This window comes from Denticeps clupeoides, unplaced genomic scaffold, assembly GCF_900700375.1.
Source record: "Denticeps clupeoides unplaced genomic scaffold, fDenClu1.1, whole genome shotgun sequence".
NCBI lineage: Eukaryota > Metazoa > Chordata > Actinopteri > Clupeiformes > Denticipitidae > Denticeps > Denticeps clupeoides.
Window position 1 is genome coordinate 25,497 of NW_021629923.1, and position 21,330 is coordinate 46,826.

Below are 21,330 nucleotides of genomic sequence, written 5' to 3' on the forward strand. Positions count from 1 at the left end.
ATAAACCAAGAATGGTGAAGCTTACCCCTGTTTATTTTCTGTTAAGGTATTTGAAATGGAGGCCGACATTATTTAGAACATAAAATGAAGTTCATCACTATGAAAACACAAATGCTTGTCCATGATTGGCACAATAATACCAGAGCAGATTCCCAGAGGACAATCGTACTGCTTGGTGTCCTTTAACTGCACAATGCATCAATAAAGATTCGATGGATTTCATTTTCCAGATGTGTCTAATACAGTCAGGTAATAAACACACATTTGAGGTAGTTACTTCATGAACACTTGTGTACGAAACATGCCATGTTTTCATAAAACCAAACCCTGTGCCAACACATCATAAATTATATAGATACAAGATCACAGGAAGAATCCATTGGAGGGACAGACACGAGGGGGTTTGTTTCCTGTTCATGAAATACGCCTTGTCCCAGACTAAAAGAACTTCCATGAAATTCTCCATTCAATCCTAGACTGTGGTGGTAGTAGCCTAGTGGGTAACACACTCTCCTATGAACCAGAAGACCCAGGTCCAAACCCCACTTACAACCATTGTGTCTCCAGGGGGGGGGACTGTCCCTGTAACTACTGAGTGTAAGTCGCTCTGGATAATGGCGTCTTGTAAATGTTATAAATGTAATCCATGAGTGGAAAACTGACCGTAGCTACACAGATGACCTTTGCAAGATTTTTTTCCCTGAGTGGTACATTTTTCTGATGAGATTAGCAACCTGCCATATATTAAAACGCTTCAGGCACTTTATTAAAATGGATTTCTGATCAACCACTGAAGATGCCCCTTCATGAATAAAATCTTCGGTTGGTGCAGTCCAGCTGGGCCGTTGGAAGCCGCCCTGAGCTGCAGCGGCCAATCAGGGCGCCGGGAAGCAGCGCTGCGCAGGCGACGGCAAGCAGCCGCAGCAGCACGTGCCAGGTGAACAGGTGGTCCAGTGATGCCACGTCCGACAGCATGGACCCAGTCTGGACACAGATGAAGTTATACGGCATCAGGCCTGAAAGAGAAATATGCACGTTTCACTCCGGATTCTTAATCTGTCTGGAAATGATTTCTCTAATCAGATATTCATTTTGTACACATAAGGACAAAATTGTTGGTACCCTTCCTTTTTAGAGGAGGAGAATGGTAACCCACAACAATAACTTGAAACCGACAACAGGAGAATGCGTTACTGAAATAATTTACTGTAAATGAAGATGAAAATCATAGGATGTTTTGAATTGAGGTTCAACAATTGTGGCCTAACGGTTAACGTGACAGATTCGTAAATGCAATGACAATCGCTTTCAGAATAGTCCAGTGTTTTGTTCCAAAGCTTTCTGACACCAGAATGACTTGATCGATTCAAGACTCCCTCTGCCAGACACAGCAAAGCACCCCAGAACATAATGTTCTACAGTAGGTGCAGACTTTTCTCCATTTTTTTTTGCTCTCTTCTCTTGTAATCAGTTTTCGTCCTCATTTTCTTTCTAATCTCTTAACTGTTTTTCACCCTGTATATAGGCTTGAAGACACCTTTATTTAAATTGTCCCTATAGTCAAATGTTTTCTTTTTTATTCTGTTGAACCACAATATTAAAAAGCGCTGTCTGGTTTTCATTTGTTAAGTTTCAGTAAATTGTTCAGTATTTTTTTCTTTTCTCAATTTTAGGTGATTTCAGTGACAAGTGAAGGGAACCAAAAATTTTGTTGTGAAGTATGATTGCTTACCAATGAAGATGGAGAAGAAGAAGAATGTGACCGGAATATTCACAATAGGAGCGGTCATGTTCAGCAGCCAGTTAGGGCTCATCGGGAAACATCTGATGAACAGCAAGAAGAAGAACAGGCTGTTCTTGTTCTCCTCCACCTTCAATTCAGGAGAATAAAAAATACACTCTACATCTCGATTTATCACCATTATCAACATCAATCTCCCAAATTCTGTAGTATCAACATTTAGAAAGAAAATAAATGAACAATGTTTCCATCAGTGGGATGCCGTGGACGGGCATGGCTGTCCACATCCAAAATGACTGGTCCTGCATGAGGGTCACAGATGATCTAGCAGTTTACCTTCCGCTGAAGCATGGATACTTTCTCAGGGAAGAGGTGCACAATGTACTGCTTGCCAAAAGCTTTGGACAGGAGGAAACAGAACGTGGAACCAACAGAAGTGAGGAGGCAAGCGAGCAGCAGGCCCTGCCATGGTCCAAAAAGCGCCCCGGCAAGGATGTTCTGGGGGAATAAGAGAGGGCTTTTTGGGGACACAACAAAGAGCCTTAATCATGCTACTTAATCAGGGTTCCTGTGCACAAAATATAATGACAAAAAAAAAAAAAGGTCGTCATCACTTTATTAAGTTCACAGAAATCAAGAGCTATTATTCATTTGGTGCACTACTACGGATGTGCCAATTCTGGTCGGTATTGGTGAAACCGATCTGATACTGATGCTTTATACAAAAACTTGATGTGCTTATTGGAGAGTCAGACTAAAAAGTGTGTGTCCTGCAGCGCCATGAGATTTTCCGGGAGGAGTCTTGGGTACTGAGCTAATGGGGGCGAGGTTGATGCTACTAAAGTGAGTAAGTATAGACGCTCACATAGATTCCGTATCCGTTCTCATCTATCAACACCGGCCACCCAAATACTGGTTCATATTTACGGCATTTATCAGACGCCCTTATCCAGAGCGACTTACAACCAGTAGTTACAGGGACAGTCCCCCCTGGAGACACTCAGGGTTAAGTGCTCAGGGACACGATGGTAGTAAATGGGATTTGAACCTGGTTCATAGGTGAGTGTATTACCCACTAGGCTACCCACTAGGTTTAGTCCCTAGTAATCGCACGACTGTAACCCCCCTTCTAGCAGATCTACCTCTGAATGCCATCCAGCCTCTACAACTAACACAGAACGCAGCAGCACCTTCCCAAATTCACCCCACTGATACGCTCCCAGTTTCAAAATTCTGATCAAGACCTTCCTCTTCAGAGAATACGGGAACATTCTTGTAGTCTTACTTAGTTAATAAAAACCATAACAAAGAGAATAAAAAGTTTGTATTCATAGTTGGGGGTCCTAGTGAACCAGAATTGATCACTTCATCGATGGTAACATTACCCCTGGTAACATTTTCAAATGCCATGAAAATGAACAAGGGTGCTCGCCAAGGGCACAGAACAGGCTGGGACCGCCCCTTCCCGTGACGTCACGTCGAGGTGGGCGGAGCAGTGCTTCTACCGCCACGTTTACTTCGGGTTGAAACATAAATAGAAGAGCGAAAGTATCGAGCCAAAACTGGTACCAACTTGGTATGGACAGTATTAATATCCATACTAATGCAGAAAAAATAATAAAAGAGATTTAATTCCCAAATGAATGTAAAAGCGCTCACCAGGAGAGAAGAGCCAGGGATGGCGAAGGACTGCTTGTAGAGGTAGGCGCCGCAGAACAGCAGCAGCACGTAGGCCGTGTGCTCCTCCTGGTAGACGCGCAGCAGCGCCGCCATCTCCTTCAACTCCTCCAGGTCTGAGGGGAACTTCAGGCTGCAGGGAAACAGCGACGCGTTACCAGCGACCTCCACACGGCATGCTGTACGCCGAGACGGACGCCAGACCTGCCGTGCTCCGCAGGGGCTGGAGGGAGGAAGCGCGACAGCGAGTAGAGACACAGCGTCGCGGTCACCAGCACGGCCAGCAGGCCGCACAGGGCGCGCATCCCGCTGCCTGACAAACGACAGTGACGTCAGTGCCGGGCGCGCGTCCTGCTGACTGAGAAACGACAGTGACGTCACGGCCAGGCGCGCGTCCTGCTGACTGAGAAACGACAGTGACGTCACGGCCAGGCGCGCGTCCTGCTGACTGAGAAACGACAGTGACGTCACCGCCGGGCGCGTGTCCTCCTGACTGAAAAACGACAGTGACGTCACGGCCAGGCGCGCGTCCTGCTGACTGAAAAACGTCAGTGACGTCACCGCCGGGCGCGCGTCCTGCTGACTGAGAAACGTCAGTGACGTCAGTGCCGGCCGCCTGTCCTGCTGACTGAGAAACGACAGTGACGTCACGGCCAGGCGCGCGTCCTGCTGACTGAAAAACGACAGTGACGTCACCGCCGGCCGCGTGTCCTCCTGACTGAAAAACGACAGTGACGTCACGGCCAGGCGCGCGTCCTGCTGACTGAAAAACGACAGGGACCTCACCGCCGGGCGCGATTCTTGTGACAGTTACAGACCTCGTCGTCTCGCCACGTTATCTTCTGGCAGCTTCCACGCCAAGTTCCAAAGTCCTTGTTAGCGCGAAGGTGAAGTTTGTTTGCAGAGTTGACTGTGGAGCTGCACTCTTCGTGAGCATGGCTAAATACTCTCGCCTTCACGGGTCTGTTGGTCTGATTTCTCTCGCCAACCCGCCTGTCAATGCGCTCAGGTGAGAAATGGAGCCGCTTGTCCTGTTCGGACTGCATAAAACTTTTATTCCGAGTCTTTGATCTCTTTCCATCCAGTTCTGTGGTGCGTCATGCCATTTCAGAGAAGGTGGCCAAGGCTTTCCGTGACCCCGAGGTGACATGTGTGGTGATTTGTGGAGAGAATGGAGTTTTTTGTGGGGGTACAGTAAACATGATCTTACCTTCATTAAGTACATTGCTGGTGCTCTATTCATATGCAAGTTCTTGTATTTGATTTTTCATAAGGGGCAGACATTCGTGAGTTTGCCAGTACGATGAGAGGACCTCCCTTGGTGCCCATGATCGATGCGATTGAAGAAGGAGAGAAGCCCGTGGTTGCAGCCATCGAGGGCGTGGCTTTTGGCGGGGGGTTGGAATTGGCCCTTGGGTGCCACTATAGGATTGCACATTACAAGGTTTAAAACTGACGAAGATGGGTCCAAGGTCTACAGCAGAACTCAGTTGCCACAACTGTTAATATTAACTCCATGTACACGTTTAGATAGTCCCTTTCTGAACGTTTTCAGAGTTACTGTTAAACATTTAATTAGTTTCATTACTGACAAAAATGTGAATGTGAAAATCTGTCTGATATAAGTGTTTCTATTGTTCTTTCAAAGCCCCATGAATGAGGTATATTTAATGAAAAAGTGTTTTTTGGAAAACCAGGCACGGGTGGGGCTTCCAGAGGTCACCCTCGGCCTTCTCCCGGCTGCTGGTGGAACCCAGCGCCTGCCGAGGCTCACAGGAGTCGCCCCGGCTCTTCAGCTCATCACAACAGGTATACAGGGCTGAGAACAGTTTAACTGTGGTGGCCTAGCGGGGGCAGTGGTGGTCTAGCGGGGGCAGTGGTGGTCTAGCGGGGGCAGTGGTGGCCTAGCGGGGGCAGTGGTGGCCTAGCGGGGGCAGTGGTGGTCTAGCGGGGCCAGTGGTGGTCTAGCGGGGGCAGTGGTGGTCTAGCGGGGGCAGTGGTGGTCTAGCGGGGCAGTGGTGGTCTAGGGGTTAAGGAAGCGGCCCCCGTATTCAGAAGGTTGCCTGTTCGAATCTTGATCCCCCAAGCTGGCACTGAGCTAAGCACCGTCCCCACACACTGCTCCCCGGGCGCCTGTCATGGCTGCCCACTGCTCACCAAGGGTGATGGGTTAAATGCAGAGGACACATTTTGTTGTGTGCATGTGTGCTGTGCTGCAGTGTTTCACAATGACAATCACTTCACTTTTTCTTTCACTTTCACAACTGCATACTCCACTTCAGGTCATTTATGGCTGGATTCATTCTGAACAAGTGATTTCCTGTATCTCACCTGCCAGGGCGCCATGTTGCTGCCCCGGAGGCCCTGAAGCTGGGCATTGTTGACCAGGTGACCGAGCAGAACACAGTGGAGGTGGCTGTGCAGTTTGCGAAGAGTGTTGTAGGTATGAAATGCAGTGAAACACAGAAGTAGTTTATACTGTTGCTGGGTCAGTGGTCCCCTAATAATGGTCCCCAAGGTTGTGGGTTGGATGGATTATCAAATTTCTTACTTATAAATTTGCAAATACTGTTGTCTTGTTCAATGATCTTGAATTCATAGAAAATGTATATTTACTTGGTTTATATAAATCTATATTAAAGGGTGTAACTTTTTTTTTTTTTTTTTTTACGTGAACCAGATCATGTTTGGTTTTTAAGTCATTTTAAAGGCATTTTTATTTCTTCTTCTCTGTAGGCCAGGCTCTGCATAATCGTAGACTGAGTTTGCGTCAGCTGTCATGCCCTCCAGACGGCCTTTTCGAGGAGACAATGGCACAAATTAAGCAGCGTGCCCGTGGGGCAGTGGCACCAATAGCCTGTGTCCAGGCTGTAAAGGCAGCTGCCACGTTGCCCTTCAAAGCAGGCATGGATAAAGAGCGGGATCTGATGGCCACCTTGTTCAATTCTGGCCAGGCAAAAGCACTGCAATACTCCTTTTTTGCCCAAAGGAGCGTGGCGAAATGGAATCTTCCTAATGGAGCTCACAGCGGCATCAGCAAAGCCCGAGCCGTTCACAGAGCAGCTGTAATAGGTGAGCAGTGTCTCCTACCTCCAGCCATCAAATGCTAGCTTGAAGAATGCTCAACTAGAGAGCAGCGTTTTGAAATGTCCTGGCAGAATGGAGACCATGAAGTGGTGTGCATACATGTAAATGTAAAAACAACTGGTTTATGAGCATGAACTGAGGCAAGTTGTCCTGGGGAACCTGTTACCCCAGATATTTGGGAGATTGGACCACCATGGTCCCAAAGATGTTCCTGTAGTATTTACATTTGTGGAGACTTTTCATTTCATTTTAATGTCAAAAACCTTACTTTTTACTCTACTCGTTCCTTTTTTACATTGAAGGATATTAAGGATAATTGAATTACAGCATGCAGCCACTGACCTGCTATAGTCCAGTTTTCCAGAACATTCGTGGCCTTATGTGATTTATTTTTTTTACAAAGTTGTAAAAAAGAAGGACTCTTTCATTTCAAGATTTTGTCTTACAAGAATTAACCATCTAATCTAAGTAAACACGTAGACAGGTTGGGAAAACACCGCTACCTATAATGGCAGTAGCAGGCTAAAGCTATTTTATCCATTTCAAGTTAATGGCTGTGTTAGTCGGTTCAGTATATTTTATAATATGGTATGTTTTCAGATCCTAAATGTTGCCAAAAGCAGCAGCTTAAAATTTCCATTCTTACGTTGCTCAGAAAATCTGCTTCAATAACACTTATTATCTATCATAAGCTGTGAATATTATAGTGTACAATGCAACTTTTACCTACAGAACGCATTCTGGATTGCGTTCGGCAAGGCCACTGAAGCACTGCATTATGGTATCTGTAGTTTGTGTGTTATCAGTGCCCCACACACTGCTCCCCGGGCGCCTGTCATGGCTGCCCACTGCTCACTCAGGGTGATGGGTTAAATGCAGAGGACAAATTTCACTGTGTGCACCGTGTGCTGTACTGCTGTGTATCACATGTGACAATCACTTCACTTTATATTATTAGTGTCATATCACCAGGCCATAATAATAGTTCTATATTAAATAATCTTGCGGGCCAGATATAATTGTACGCTAGGCCAGATGTAGCCTAAGTGTTACATCGTGCATTGATTGACGATAAAGACGTGAGATTACTGGTCCCTTCAGCCTTGGTGCAGAATTACAGCCACTTTGATTCAGTCCCACAATGAGATTTCCCAGGACGAGCTGTTTTTATTAGGGTGGTAGTAGCCGAGTGGGTAAGACAATCACTTATTACCAGAAGACCCAGGTTCAAATCCCACCTACTACCATTGTGTCCCTGAGCAAGTCACTTAAATTGCTCCTGGCTGACTCCCTGTAACTACTGATTGTTGGTCACTCTGGTAAATGCCGTAAATGTTTCGGTGTCTGTAGCTTTAAATGCAAATGAGGAGGAGAGAGGCAGGATGAGGAGGAGAGCAGGCGTTCTTGTAAAAATGCCTTTAAATACATTTGATGGCGAATACTTTTGTACTTTACTCAAGTAGAAATTTAAATTGAGTCCTACATGCATGAAAAATAGGTGCCTTGTTGAAATTAACCTTGCAATAAGCACACAAAACCTTGCAATAAGCACACAAATATTCTCAATGTCCGTCATGGGTGTAATGTATCTTGCAAGGATGACCAAAATTTGCAATTTTAGTACATTCTAGAATCATGGGTGGATATTAGCATATATGATTTTTTTTCATTATAAGCATAATTATGAATTGGCATTGCCAGTTTATATGCATTTGTTCTCCACTTTTTGCCTGTGTCTGTTTTAACAGGGCTTGGAACTATGGGAAGGGGCATTGTAGTGTCCCTGGTGAGGGCAGGCATTTCTGTCATCGCTATGGAAACAAATGAGAAACAGCTGCACACTGGGAAAAAGATGGTGATTGCAATCCTTGAGAAAGATGCACAGAAACATAATGCAGCTCCACGTGCAGACCTGGTTCATTTCACCGAACGCCTGTCTGACCTGAGCAATGTGGACCTGGTCATCGAGGCTGTGTATGAGGACATGGTCCTCAAAAAGGACATTTTCAAGCAGCTTTCCATGATTTGCAAGCCAGATGCTTTCCTCTGCACCAACACCTCAGCTCTGAATGTGGACGAGCTAGCTGCTGTCACAGGGAGACCTGAGATGGTGGTGGGCATGCACTTCTTCGCCCCAGCCCATGTGATGAAGCTCCTCGAGGTGGTCTATGGCCAGCATTCCTCTCCTGAAGCTGTAGCGACAGCTATGCAGCTGGGCAAGAGGCTGGGAAAAGTCAGTGTTGCTGTGGGCAATTGCCCCGGTTTCGTTGGTAACCGTATGATGAAGCTCTATGTGGAGCAAGCCCATTTCCTGCTTGAGGAAGGTGCCACCCCTGAGCAGGTGGATGAGGCCCTGGAGGAGTTCGGTTTTGCCATGGGAATCTTTAAAGTTTCGGACCTCTCAGGTCTGGATGTTGGCTGGCGTGTTCGAAAGGAAGCAGGGCTGACTGGGGCTGGTGTGGATTGGAAGGAGCCACCTCGAAGGCGGCAGGGGCGGAGGTACAGCCCGCTGGCTGATCTGCTGTGTGAGAAGGGCCACCTTGGGCAAAAGACCAGTCGTGGTTGGTACCTCTATGAAAAACCTGGTGGACGAGATCCGAAGCCAGACCAGGGCTTGCACAGCTTCCTGGTGGAATACCGGAGCAAGTACGGTCTGAAAGCTCGGCGCATAGACAAGGATGAAGTGCTGGAGCGATGCCTGTTTTCCCTCATCAATGAAGGCTTCTGCATTCTTGATGATGGTATTGCCTCAGGGCCTGAAGATGTGGATGTGATCTATGTGCACGGGTATGGCTGGCCTCGGCACAGGGGAGGCCCGATGTTTTATGCCGACATGGTTGGCCTGTCGAAAGTCCTAGAGAGGCTGGAGTTCTACCACCAGGCCCACCCAGATGTGCCGTACCTGAAGCCGAGCCCTCTGCTGCGCAAGCTGGTCAGAAATGGTAGCCCTCCCATTCGTGAATGGAGGGAATTCCTTAAAAGGCCACATAGCCATCTGTGATGGCCTCACTCTGTTCACCATTGTTGATTGCCAAGGCTAATTCAGAGTCATTGATTCATTGTATAAAATCAGCACATGTAACATTTCTTTCAGCCCTTAAACATGCTGGTACGATTCAGAACTGTCTTTATCAAATGCTTTTTTTTTGGTTCTTTTCTGCTGCATTGTTTTTTTGCTTCATTGACTTAATTTTTTCTGTTCCAATGTGTACTAATGGCTGAAAAATATGAAATAAATAAATAAATGACCAAACAAGCCTTTTGTTAGCAAGTGATCAATTACTTATTTTGCACTTGATTGGACACTAGATACAAGAACACTGACTTCTAACATATATGGTATAGTGTTAAATTAGCATGCAAAACCACCAATTTATTCAAACCAATTTGGGCGGGATCAGGTTTAGTCCCGCCCCCTTACTATCTGTCAGACACGATAAGAGTTATTAAAAATCTGTTGAATTCATTTATTTATATATTATTTCCAAATTTTGTAGTTCGTCAATTTGAATTAAGTAATGATTATTTATATGTTTATCTATTGAAGTTTTTTCACGTGGGGCGAATACCAGTCCAGTCCGGCAGGGGGCAGTAAATACGATAAACGTTGAACCGGATATGACGTAGAGGCACAAGCCGCGCAGCCGACCAAGCCGAACATGGCGGAGTATCTAGCGTCCATTTTTGGTACAGAGAAAGACAAGTAAGTGGTTATGTTCAGGATGATTGGGGCGGTTTGATAACAGCATGTGTTGCGTTTCGTGGGTTATGCGGTGCAGGGGCTGTTTTGCGGAAGTTCTATGTTGATGCATGTTGCTTCTCGCACAGCTTCGTGCTGGTTAGCTGGTTAGCGTGCGCCTGTGAAGGATCCGTAGAAATCGGTTTAATTTCGAATCGAACCCGGCGGTAGTGGGGAGTAAAATGCGGCGCAGGTTCGCCGTTCATCGCGCTGCTTTATCGACTTCCCCTGAACTGGACGGAGCGCGGTTATTGCAGAGATGGCCGCCGCCACATGCGCTCCATTGTTCGCGGCGCGGTGCAGGGCGGGCAGGCGCCGGGGGGCAGCCTGAGAGCGGCGACGCTGCTCCGCTCACCCGCCACCAACCCTCAAAATTGTACATGCATTGCTGGGTTATGAGGGTGTGTATATAAAGAGTATAATATATCTATAAGTATTATACACGTAATCTTTGTTTGCTAGATTTTCAGTTGCATAATTGTAGTTACATTAATCTGAATTTGAACGGCACAGCACAACTATTCCAGCTGGAAGTATGCAACTAGGCCTTTTTTTATGCATATGTGAGATGCATTTTTATGCTAAATTTGAGACAAGACTCTTTCTTCAGTAAAATAAATGATTAATTGTATTCTGTTGTTGCTACAGGTACAGGTGTGATTGTAGCTTTTTTTTTATTATTTCCTTTGATTTTGTCTGAATGCATGTTTTGGATCATGTACGTTGTTCCTCTGTCTCTTTTATAGAGTAAATTGTTCATTTTACTTCAAGATTGGAGCTTGTCGTCATGGCGATCGATGTTCTAGGCTTCACAACAAGCCAACATTCAGTCAAGTAAGAAATTTTCTCTTTCATACCTTCAACGCTATGCATATCGATTCATTTGCTTCCATTGATGAATATGTGCATGTCCCTATGTTCTACAGTACCAGAACTACTCTGTGACACTCCTGTACCCCGCAACCACACATTTTTAAATCCGTACAGTGACGTGAAGCGTTACTGTCTATCTTCACATGATTGAGAGGTCTAGGCAGCAGGCCATCCATGTGGCATGGACCTCGGGTCTCTCCTTCAGTTCCAGAGCTTTACAATGATCTAGCAAAGAGCTGATTTTATGGCCAGTAATCATTCAGGCCAAATTTCACAATCCAGTATCTTAAAGTGTGTGTCTGTCTGTCTCCAGTCACCAGTATAAAATCGCTATTGTCCTGTGTTTCAGACCATTGCGCTCTTGAACATTTACCACAACCCTCAAAACGCTGCCCAGTCTGCAGAAGGTTTACGGAGTAAGTTCCTGTCATTCCCAGTTATTCTAGTTCACTTCACTTGATCTATTTTCACGTTGCTACCATGAACAATGTGGTTGTGTTACTAGGCACTGTCAGCGATGTGGAGATGCAGGAGCATTATGACGAGTTTTTCGAGGTCGGTCTAATTATCCAGCCTCCGATCACATGGAAAACGTCGTTGCTGTATCTGCATCTACATGTCCGCCGCTCTGTTTCAGGAGGTCTTTACGGAGATGGAGGAGAAGTACGGAGAGGTGGAGGAGATGAACGTGTGTGATAACCTGGGAGATCACCTGGTGGGCAATGTGTATGTGAAGGTGAGTACCCAGGTTCATATTCCCATCTGAAAATGGTATCTTTACATGCAGTTTTAACCCTGTGTATACAGGTGGCAGTCTTTGCTTTCTTCTGTGGATGAATGTATTTGAAATGACTGTGTGTGTGTGTGTGTGTGTGTGTGTGCAGTTTCGGCGTGAGGAAGATGCGGAGAAGGCGGTCATCGATCTGAACAACCGCTGGTTTAACGGGCAAGCCGTCCACGCCGAGCTCTCTCCAGTTACTGACTTCCGAGAGGCGTGTTGTCGACAGTATGAGATGGGGTCAGAATTCTCTCTCATAATATTTCAGCTCTTATTTTTCTTCTCAATCTGTAAATAGTTTTTTTTTTTTTGAGATATATATAATATATACAACAAGCTGCTTCTGTTAAAAGCTGAATTCACGGTTTGTCTCGTCTGCAGGGAGTGCACTCGAGGCGGCTTCTGTAACTTCATGCACCTGAAGCCCATCTCCAGGGAGTTGCGGCGGGAGCTGTACGGCCGTCGCAGGAAGAGGCGAGTCCTTAAAATACAATCTGCGCCTTTTTATTTTCTTTCCGTTTCTTGCCCATTTTTTTGGTCACTGATGCAATCTTGTGTTCACATCAGCCTAAGAAATATTAAACTCATGTTTGCTGAACTTTGCAGGCCAGTTTGTGTGTTAATATTGTACATCTTCTTTTCCAGACATCGGTCACGTTCCAGATCACATGATCGGCGCTCCCGTTCCCGGGACCGAGGCAGAGGTGGCGGCGGTGGTGGCGGCGGCGGTGGTGGTGGCGGCGGCGGCGGTGGAGGTGGTGGCGGCGGCAGAGACCGCGACAGGCGGCGGTCAAGAGACCGGGAACGTTCTGGGAGGTTCTAAACGGAAGCCTGTGTGATGGCCATGTGACCAAATGTCAAGTGATGGACGTTTTTTTGTTTTGTTTTTTTTTTTTTTTAGTTTCATTCATTGTTTTTACCAGAAGGAGCAGGTCTTAAAGATGTAAAACGCTTTAAAAATCTGAATAAAATCAGCGCTATCTGAATGGTTTCCCCCTCTTATTTCCTGTCTGTTTATTGGTGGATGATGTATAATAAACATGTTTTCCAGTTTACCGCGGTGACTGTTGTGGTTTTTGGTGTTGAGTTGGACCCGAGGCGCGGGTATGAGATGGGTGTGGTTCTTGTTGTGATGCTACTACTACTGGGTAGTAGTCGTAGTAGCTTCGTGGGTCACAGGCTTGTCTATGAAACAGGAGACCCAGGTTCAAACCCGAGTGTTGGTTATAAGGACGCCACGCCCATTAGCCCCTCCCCGACCCAGGAATCTGAGACGTGGGCACGGCCCGTCCGCGCAGTCTGATTGGCTGGTGCAGTGCAGCAGACGCCCCCGCGGCAGCCAATCAGCGCCGGCGGTTAAAGTTGCATGCTGGCCTGTGATTGGTCGGCGCTCGGCTCTTTAACGCGTGCGAGCGGCGGGTCCCGGACTCGGTTCGTTTCTCTGTGGAACCCGACCCTCCTGTCGCAGGTGAGTCCGTCCTGAGCGTCGCTGCTGGTGGCGGGTGGACATGGTGGCTTTGGTCGTGTGCGTGGTGCGTCACGCCGCGTGGACTGCAGACAGGGCGAGGATTGCATCAGCTGCCTACTATGGCGAATAGAAGCATGTAGAAGCATGTAGAAATGTTTCTGCATTCTATATAAGACCAGACGGGACATAAATCGTTCTTATTTGCATGTAAAGCAGGATGCTTCAGCTGTCGCGGTCCTCGGGGACATCTGGCCACGGTGACCTGGTGACCTGAGCGCACCAGCACTTTTGAGATAATATTTGACGTTCAGAACCCTCTGTAGACAGGACGTTCTAGTAGGAATAGCAGATCATTTCCATATTTGCATGAGTCCTGGTGCTGATCAGCGTGCCTGTAGGCATGTTTACAACGATATCGTTCTTTTTTGGCAAAACTGTAGACGTAGAACTTCATTAAACAGAAATAATGCCCATGATGATTTAATATTGTAAATGTCAAACAGTGAAAAGTGAAAGTGATTGTCATTGTCATACACTGCAGCACAGCAAACTGTCCTCTGGGTGAGGAGTGTGTGGGGACGGTGCATTTGCTCAGTGGCACCTCAGTGGCCCATTGGTAACCTTCTGATTCCGGGGCCGCTTCCTCTCGCTAGTACTACGTTCTAGGTTCCATGTCTGTTATGAGATGTTTGAATTGAAAGACTAGCAAAGGAAGCAAAAGCTCATTTAATAACTGATTCATATATGAACAAAAAATGAGAGTAAATGAATTTACTGTCTGCCGTCATCACCATTACACAAAGTGAAACTTGTACAGCTCAACACATGAAAGTAAAAGAGTTGTTTTATGTTTGTGTCGAGGTCACGGGTCTTTTCTAGGTGTTTCTGATCAAACTCGATCGTGATATGTGATGCACAACAGACTAAATGGCCTAATAATCGATACGGTTTTTGGAAAAATGATGCTGGCTTGGCTTGTAACAACAGGTCCCCGGGTACATAACCACACGAATGAACTTTTTATCACCGGCGAAGTGACGCTTTCGCTTGTGTTTTCTGCCAGCCATGCCATCAGTACCCTCCAGCACAGGCATCGGTGACCAGACCCCAGTCACCTGTCCCTATGCAGCTAAAGTCCAAAGCAAGGGCCAAGCCAGAACGTTGGTGGAGGGTGCTGAAGACCAGCAGAGAGATAACGGCGTGGGGAACAGCTTTGACCGTGAGGAGGAGGTTGCTGTGGAGAGGAAATGGATCCGGCCAGACCTCCCCAGCAGATGCACCTGGAAACTCGGCGGCTCCGACTCGGACTCCCCTCACAGTCACGTAGGACGGTACTGAATGAATTGAATTGTACTGTGTATATGTTCCACGTGAAGATTTGCCGTGTCACGTCCATGTGGCAGTACAGGGTGCAGGAAGTGCTGATGTCATGATGAAACTGCCTAACAGGTGACATGCATTCATTAAAAAAGTGTAGCACAAAAAAGTACAGTTTATGAAATGGAAACCAGAAATACAAAATGAACAAGATCTTGCAATAGGAAACATAACAACATGGTTTGGAATGTGAGGAGAAAAACACTTTTTTTTATTATTTTAATGAAGCTGTGAGGGACATTTCATTTGTACCAATCACCCACAACATTAATACTGAGCATGATGGAACCATGTGGCAGCAGAACTTGTCCTGTAAGTTGCATCGGACTGGTTGTTCCAGAACATTCCGCAGATGTTTGATCGGTCTGAGATCAGGACTGTTCGCTAATATAGCCATTCCCTGTGTGGTCCTGCTGCATCATGATGGAATGACCTTTGGCCTGTGCCCATGACACCTCATGGTGCTATAGCACATGGATCCCTGGTTCCCAATGATAATATATTGTGCTTGTTTGGCCTGGTCATGGACATGGACCTGAGATGCCAGCAGTTCCATTCCTGATAGCACTGCGACCACATTTCATTACTAGTAACTCAGCGTTGCCAGGTCATGTGACACCGCTTGCCTTGAAATAGTCCAGAAGGAGGAAGTAGCCTGCATGAGAGCAGTGGCCTCTCACATTAAACTCGCATTTAAACTCTTTAAAACGCACATTTTAAAACGTTTGACATTGTTAAAGGTTCTAAGTGACAGAAATAATTACAAACCAGCAAAATGGGAATTTGAGGTCATCCTCTAGACATTAGTGAACAAGTCCCACCTTCCATTTATTATAGGGCTCATAATTCAAATGATCATTATTCATTATGTATAGTGTAGAGCTGTCCAATTACTTCTTCACTGTCTGTCTCCATCTCAGGCTAGGGTGAGTTTTTGCATCTTTAAAATATTTTTATATATAGAAATGAATGAATGAATTATGTGTCAGAATAATGCTATTGTGAGTGGAATCAAGACTGGATCATGATCATAGTGTGGCACAGTGGCTGCCGGGTTACAATCAGTAGTTACAGAGACAGTCTCCCCCTGGAGACACTCAGGGTTAAGTGTCTTGCTCCGGGACACAATGGTAGTAAAGTGGGACTTGAACCTGGGTCTTCTGGTTCATAGGCAAGTGTGTTACCCACTAGGCTACTAGCACTCAGATTCAGAACGAACTTCTTCCCAGTCTATACATTGCCATGAACACTTTACAGCTAGTATCAGTAGAAATTTTTTGTCTCAGTGTAGGAGGTGCATGCATGTCAATCCTGTCCTCACTTTATCACAGGACAAAAACTGCAGACATCCTCCCTGACATTTTGAGCAAGATTGGGGACACTCCAATGGTCCACATCAACAAGATCACCAAGACCTTTGATCTGAAGTGTGAGCTGTGTAAGTAAAATGCGTTTTCAGCTCAGACTGTAGATTAGGATACTTGACTTGAGTTTCTTCTTCAGGTGAGATGTTATCATTAAATGAAATTTTCATTTGGGATACTAGCAATTAGTTATTGACCGTTAAAGTAATCACAATTATAAATGGACTTTACTTTTTTTACTTTATTTTATTTATTTTATTATATCTTACTTTACAGTGCTTTCTAGATCTGGCTGTAATGAAATGTGCAATTTATCAGCGGAGTGATGTATCCTTTTTCCGGCCAGGCTGGTTTTCATTACAGGAAGACCCTGCGCTGACGTCTCCATTAGTATTATCCATAGCAGTTTTTATGATTTAGAACCCATGTTGAAGTCCTGATAAATGGAAATAAGAGTTTGGTGCTCTGCCATCAGCATGGAGGTGAATGAGTTCGGGGCCCTCTGGTCCACCATGTCACAAGTTCTAGACCTAACAGGCAAGCCATTAATCCCTGAGCTGGATTAAAAGCCTGGACTCTTCTACACAGTTCATGTGAATTGGATTGGTCTGAGTTCTCCATCCTATGGAATTTGCCTAAATGGCATTTTATCAACAATCCGATGATCCATTAACTTTTGTAATACGCTGTATTATTCACGCTGTATTAATCCACATGACTTAAAACGACCTGAGCTGGACTGTGTGTGCTTTCATGTGCTCGACAGTGGCAAAGTGCGAGTTCTTTAATGCTGGTGGCAGTGTGAAGGACCGCATCAGCCTGCGCATGGTCCAGGATGCAGAGAATGCCGGAGTCCTCAAACCTGGAGACACGATTATTGAGCCCACCTCAGGCAACACTGGTAATAACAGTACAACAGAACCCCGAAATCTGTCAGGGTGTATGCAGTATTAATACATGCTCGTCATCCCAATTCATACTACAAAATGAGGATGGGGTGGTGGGATGGATAATAACATCGTTTCTTTGCCAGAAAATATAGAACTTTCAATCGGAATTATGCCTGTGCAGCCTGTACAGAAGACAATACCACACCACTCTCCACCCAGAGTCAGATGCTATTAGCTGCCATGTCTGACCTGAGGTCAAAACCACAAAATGCTGAGCTAAAAAGTATCTGGACAAACCTGAATATTAATGGGTTCTTAACCTACTAACCCTAAAACCAGCCTGCAATCTTCTCATGCTCCTCATGTGACTATACGAACTGCAGCCAGTGAGATGAAGTTGATGTGTTGTGGAAATGACTTCTCCTGGGTGGTATTCACCTTCATCAAGAGAATATTTCTGCTCTCCAGGTATTGGCCTGGCCCTGGCTGCAGCAGTGAAGGGATATCGCTGCATCATTGTCATGCCGGAGAAAATGAGCATGGAGAAGGTGTGTGTTTTTTTGGTTTTTATCGTTCCTCCTGTCTGTACCAGTAATCATGTACTGTGTGTCCGTTTGTTCGGGCAGGTGGATGTTTTGCGTGCTCTGGGTGCTGAGATTGTTCGCACCCCCACCTCTGCACGGTTCGACTCCCCTGAGTCTCATGTGGGCGTGGCTTGGAGGCTAAAAAATGAGATCCCCAATGCCCACATTCTGGACCAGTACCGCAATCCAAGCAACCCCTTGGCCCACTATGACACAACTGCTGAAGAGATCCTGGAGCAGTGCGATGGTGCGTGTATGTGGCTTCGATGTGAACACATTCCATGGTGCTTCCGGAATCTCATCCCATTCTTCCTGCTCTGCAGGTAAAGTGGACATGGTGGTTGCGGGAGCTGGCACAGGAGGCACCATCACTGGGATCGCCCGTAAGTTGAAGGAAAAGTGCCCAAATGTCAAGGTGAGTCCTGCCCAGACCGTACTGCACAGTCTTCTACCTAGCAATGCTGCCATTGGTCAGCATGGGTGCCTAGTAATACCAGCCTTTGACAGAATAGTCTAAAAGTTGTGGTCCAAGGACGCCAGTTCAGCTTTTTCAGCAGGAGCCTTTGTCTTGAGCTGATGTTCCATTATGGGTTGATAAGCAGGATCAAACATCACTTCCTCCATATAATGACATTTTAGGAGTCATTTTTAGTACAGCAACGTTTTTTGGTCTGCCAAGGTGCCACTGAGGTGCTACTGAGCAAAGCACCGTCCCCACACACTGCTCCCCGGGCACCTGTCATGGCCGCCAACTGCTCACCAAGGGTGATGGTTAAAAGCATTTCGCTGTGTCACCGTGTGCTGTGCTGCAGTGTCTCACAATGACAATCACTTCACTTTCAAGTATGGACACATGGCAACTTTGTCTTGATTAATATTTCCGCTACCATTACATCCAAGTGTAAAGTAGAGGAAGCAGTTGAAGACCCACTTGTTAAAAAAAGCATTTCAGACGAGTCTAACACTAACACACACACATGCACACACACAAAATTAGTGTCGCACTTAACAATTTCTGAGCATGTTCTTTTCCTGACGAGTTCGGCCTTATCAGGGCTCTTAGTTTTGTAACTCAAAATCTATAGAAACCGAACGAGAATTGCTGGTGTCTTGTAAGTCGCTTTGGATAAAAGCGTCTGCTTAGTAGAGTAAAGAAACGCAGACTGACCTTTGACCCCAGCATCCCCAGAAGAAGGGTGATTAGCAGGATTTGGGGGACAAAGCAGCGGCTGATTCTGTTTCTTTATTCATAATAGATTGTTGGCGTGGATCCAGAGGGCTCGATCCTGGCAGAACCAGACGAGTTGAATATGTCTGATAAAACCCAATATGAAGTGGAGGGTATCGGTTATGACTTCATCCCCACTGTGTTGGATCGATCTGTGAGTGTGTCATTTCAGTAGGACCGTTCAGTCCATGGTTTTGTATGAATGCGTGTCTCCTGTGTGTTTCAGGTGGTTGACATGTGGCTCAAGTCCAATGACGAAGACTCGTTCGCGATGTCGCGGATGCTCATCCGAGATGAAGGACTGCTGTGTGGTATGTCCTGCCTGTCGGCTTGTGTGCCCCAGCCGTTGCATGGAGCACAGAAATGCTGATTTCGGCCTGTTTCTGTTTAGGTGGCAGCTCTGGATCAGCCATGGCAGCTGCAGTGAAGGTGGCCAAGGATCTGAAGGAGGGTCAGCGCTGTGTGGTCATTCTGCCAGACTCCATTCGCAACTACATGTGAGACCCTAGCAGAATCCTTCATATTCATATTCATCTAGATTTTACTGGATCGCATTATGGTGACCTATTTTTTCTGCAGGTCAAAGTTCCTAAGTGACAAGTGGATGTTTGAGAAGGGCTTCCTGACACCTGAGGACCTTGTGGTGAAGAGCCCTGGTAAATTTAGACGTGTTCTATCCTCTGCTAATTCTACTGTGTGGCTGTAGTGTGGATGATTGTGTTCTGTCTGTGTGTAGGTGGTGGAACCTGACTCTGCAGGTGCTGAACCTGTCTGCACCACTCACCGTTCTGCCGATGGTCACCTGTCAGAAACCATTACGATACTGAAGGAGAAGGCCTTTGACCAAGCACCAGTTGTCAACGAGTCGGGGTAAAGCTGCCACATGCTGCTCTTTCATGCTCTTCTGCTTCCTTCCATCAGCATGTTCAGTGGAAGTGTCTGTCTGTTTTTTAGTGTGATTTTGGGGATGGTGACTCTTGGAAACATGTTGTCCTCTGTACTGGCTGGAAAGGTCAAAGCCTCAGACCCCGTCATCAGGGTTCTTTACAAAACAGTTTAAACAGGTTAGACAAATGCACATGGTCCTTGTCTGGTTTAGTATGTTAGTATGTTTTGGGGGAGATTGGTGTGAACTGACCTGGACGCTCTTCAGGTGCGGCTGACTGATAATCTGGGAAAACTCTCCCGTATTCTGGAGATGGACCACTTCGCTTTGGTTGTGCACGAACAGATTCAGTGTGAGTCGCAATTTCTATTTCCTCTAGTTGTTATCCATCGTTTTATATTTCATAATATGAACATGTTGTGTGTCAGCACCCAGGATGTCACAGACATTAAGATCCAACAATAACTGATTTATACACATTATATATATACATCATATAGAGGGAATTACATACACTGCCATTTTATCGCTCCTTTTCTCTTTTGATTACCAGTGTACCACTGCTTATTAAAAACACATTATAATTATTCCTACAGATATGGCTGATGGTTCACCAGTTCTTAAGCAGATGGTGTTTGGGGTGGTGACCGCCATTGACCTTCTGAACTATGTAGCGACCCGGGAGAAGAGGGAGCGCTCTCTGTCCGAATGTTCCCTGCCTGATGAGCATTAACACTCCACACATGTTTAAACCTGAGCACATGCTGAGCGTCAAACCAGTTTCATCCATGTTGCAATTTTTTTATTGTTTTAGACTGAAATGATTGTCTATGAGCTTAATGTGTAAACTCTGATTTGTATTATCTTATAATTTTGCTCTAAACCAACTGCTACTGCACTCCTTTAGTCCTTTGTTCGGCACTACAGGCACTAAGGACTGAACCAAAATGCTGCTCTGTTCCTTGCTTCTGATACTGAAGGGTCGGTTTCCTGGTTTGGGTAGAATGGCAAAACCAAAGTTCTCTGCTGGTTGCCACCTTTTGCTCTTGTATAGAAGCAAGACCTTTTTGAAAGTTTGAATGTGTTTGTACCTGTAAAGTGGACATTTATAGAGACCCTGCTCATATACTCCTCGTCTCTGAACTTGTGCATATTTCACAATGGCTGCACTTCAAAATGAACGGGTAAAATTCAGCCAACAGAGAAATGGGGTGTACATGTTGATTTATTTTTGGAGCTGGAACTGGAGATGCTTTATGAAATGACATGTTTTTAAAAAAGGCTTTACGTGTTTACATTTTTCATAATTATTCTTTTCATGGTCATTGCTTGTGAATTGTGTAGTACTTTTTTCTTGGTTTCAAAATATGGTTTCTGACTTTTGTGATTATTATTTTTTTTAATCCATTAAAATATCACAAAAGCTTTTGTCTTCCTCCACACCAAAACTCCATAACTGTATTACAGCAAAGAGTAGTGTTAAATGAGTGTAAAAGTGCACTCCAGGGTCAGGAGAAAGTGACCTCTGTAGTTCTGAGTGTAGTCATGAAGGCAACAAGAGAGAAATATTATAGTTTATTTTGCATATTATTCCACACCATACCATACCAGATATATTTATAAAGCACTTTAATTTAA

General features: G+C 45.6%; 3 protein-coding genes and 1 pseudogene across 3 annotated transcripts; 3 read left to right on the forward strand and 1 right to left on the reverse strand.

Annotated features, from left to right (window-relative positions):
• Positions 1 to 14: 14 nt before the first annotated feature.
• On the reverse strand, positions 15 to 3,824 carry LOC114777368 (transmembrane protein 41A-A-like). Its single transcript, XM_028966973.1, has 5 exons — positions 3,623 to 3,824; positions 3,401 to 3,551; positions 2,078 to 2,239; positions 1,733 to 1,871; positions 15 to 1,016 (listed from the first exon to the last, which is right to left on the reverse strand). Exons 1-5 carry the CDS (start codon positions 3,721 to 3,723, stop codon positions 805 to 807), a joined length of 765 nt encoding a protein of 254 aa, XP_028822806.1. The 5' UTR covers positions 3,724 to 3,824; the 3' UTR covers positions 15 to 804.
• ehhadh (enoyl-CoA, hydratase/3-hydroxyacyl CoA dehydrogenase) lies at positions 3,220 to 10,007 on the forward strand. The gene is made up of 7 exons (XM_028966968.1): positions 3,220 to 4,427; positions 4,504 to 4,607; positions 4,693 to 4,862; positions 5,116 to 5,227; positions 5,757 to 5,861; positions 6,155 to 6,490; positions 8,254 to 10,007. The coding sequence occupies exons 1-7, from the start codon at positions 4,354 to 4,356 to the stop codon at positions 9,504 to 9,506; spliced, it is 2,154 nt and encodes a 717-aa protein (XP_028822801.1). The 5' UTR covers positions 3,220 to 4,353; the 3' UTR covers positions 9,507 to 10,007.
• A 48-nt stretch (positions 10,008 to 10,055) lies between these two features.
• On the forward strand, positions 10,056 to 12,718 carry u2af1 (U2 small nuclear RNA auxiliary factor 1). Its single transcript, XM_028966974.1, has 8 exons — positions 10,056 to 10,208; positions 10,991 to 11,078; positions 11,467 to 11,533; positions 11,623 to 11,672; positions 11,755 to 11,853; positions 12,002 to 12,135; positions 12,277 to 12,369; positions 12,541 to 12,718. Exons 1-8 carry the CDS (start codon positions 10,165 to 10,167, stop codon positions 12,716 to 12,718), a joined length of 753 nt encoding a protein of 250 aa, XP_028822807.1. The 5' UTR covers positions 10,056 to 10,164.
• Positions 12,719 to 13,233: 515 nt separating this feature from the next.
• Positions 13,234 to 21,117, forward strand: LOC114777370 (cystathionine beta-synthase-like; annotated as a pseudogene).
• The last annotated feature ends 213 nt before the right edge of the window (positions 21,118 to 21,330 follow it).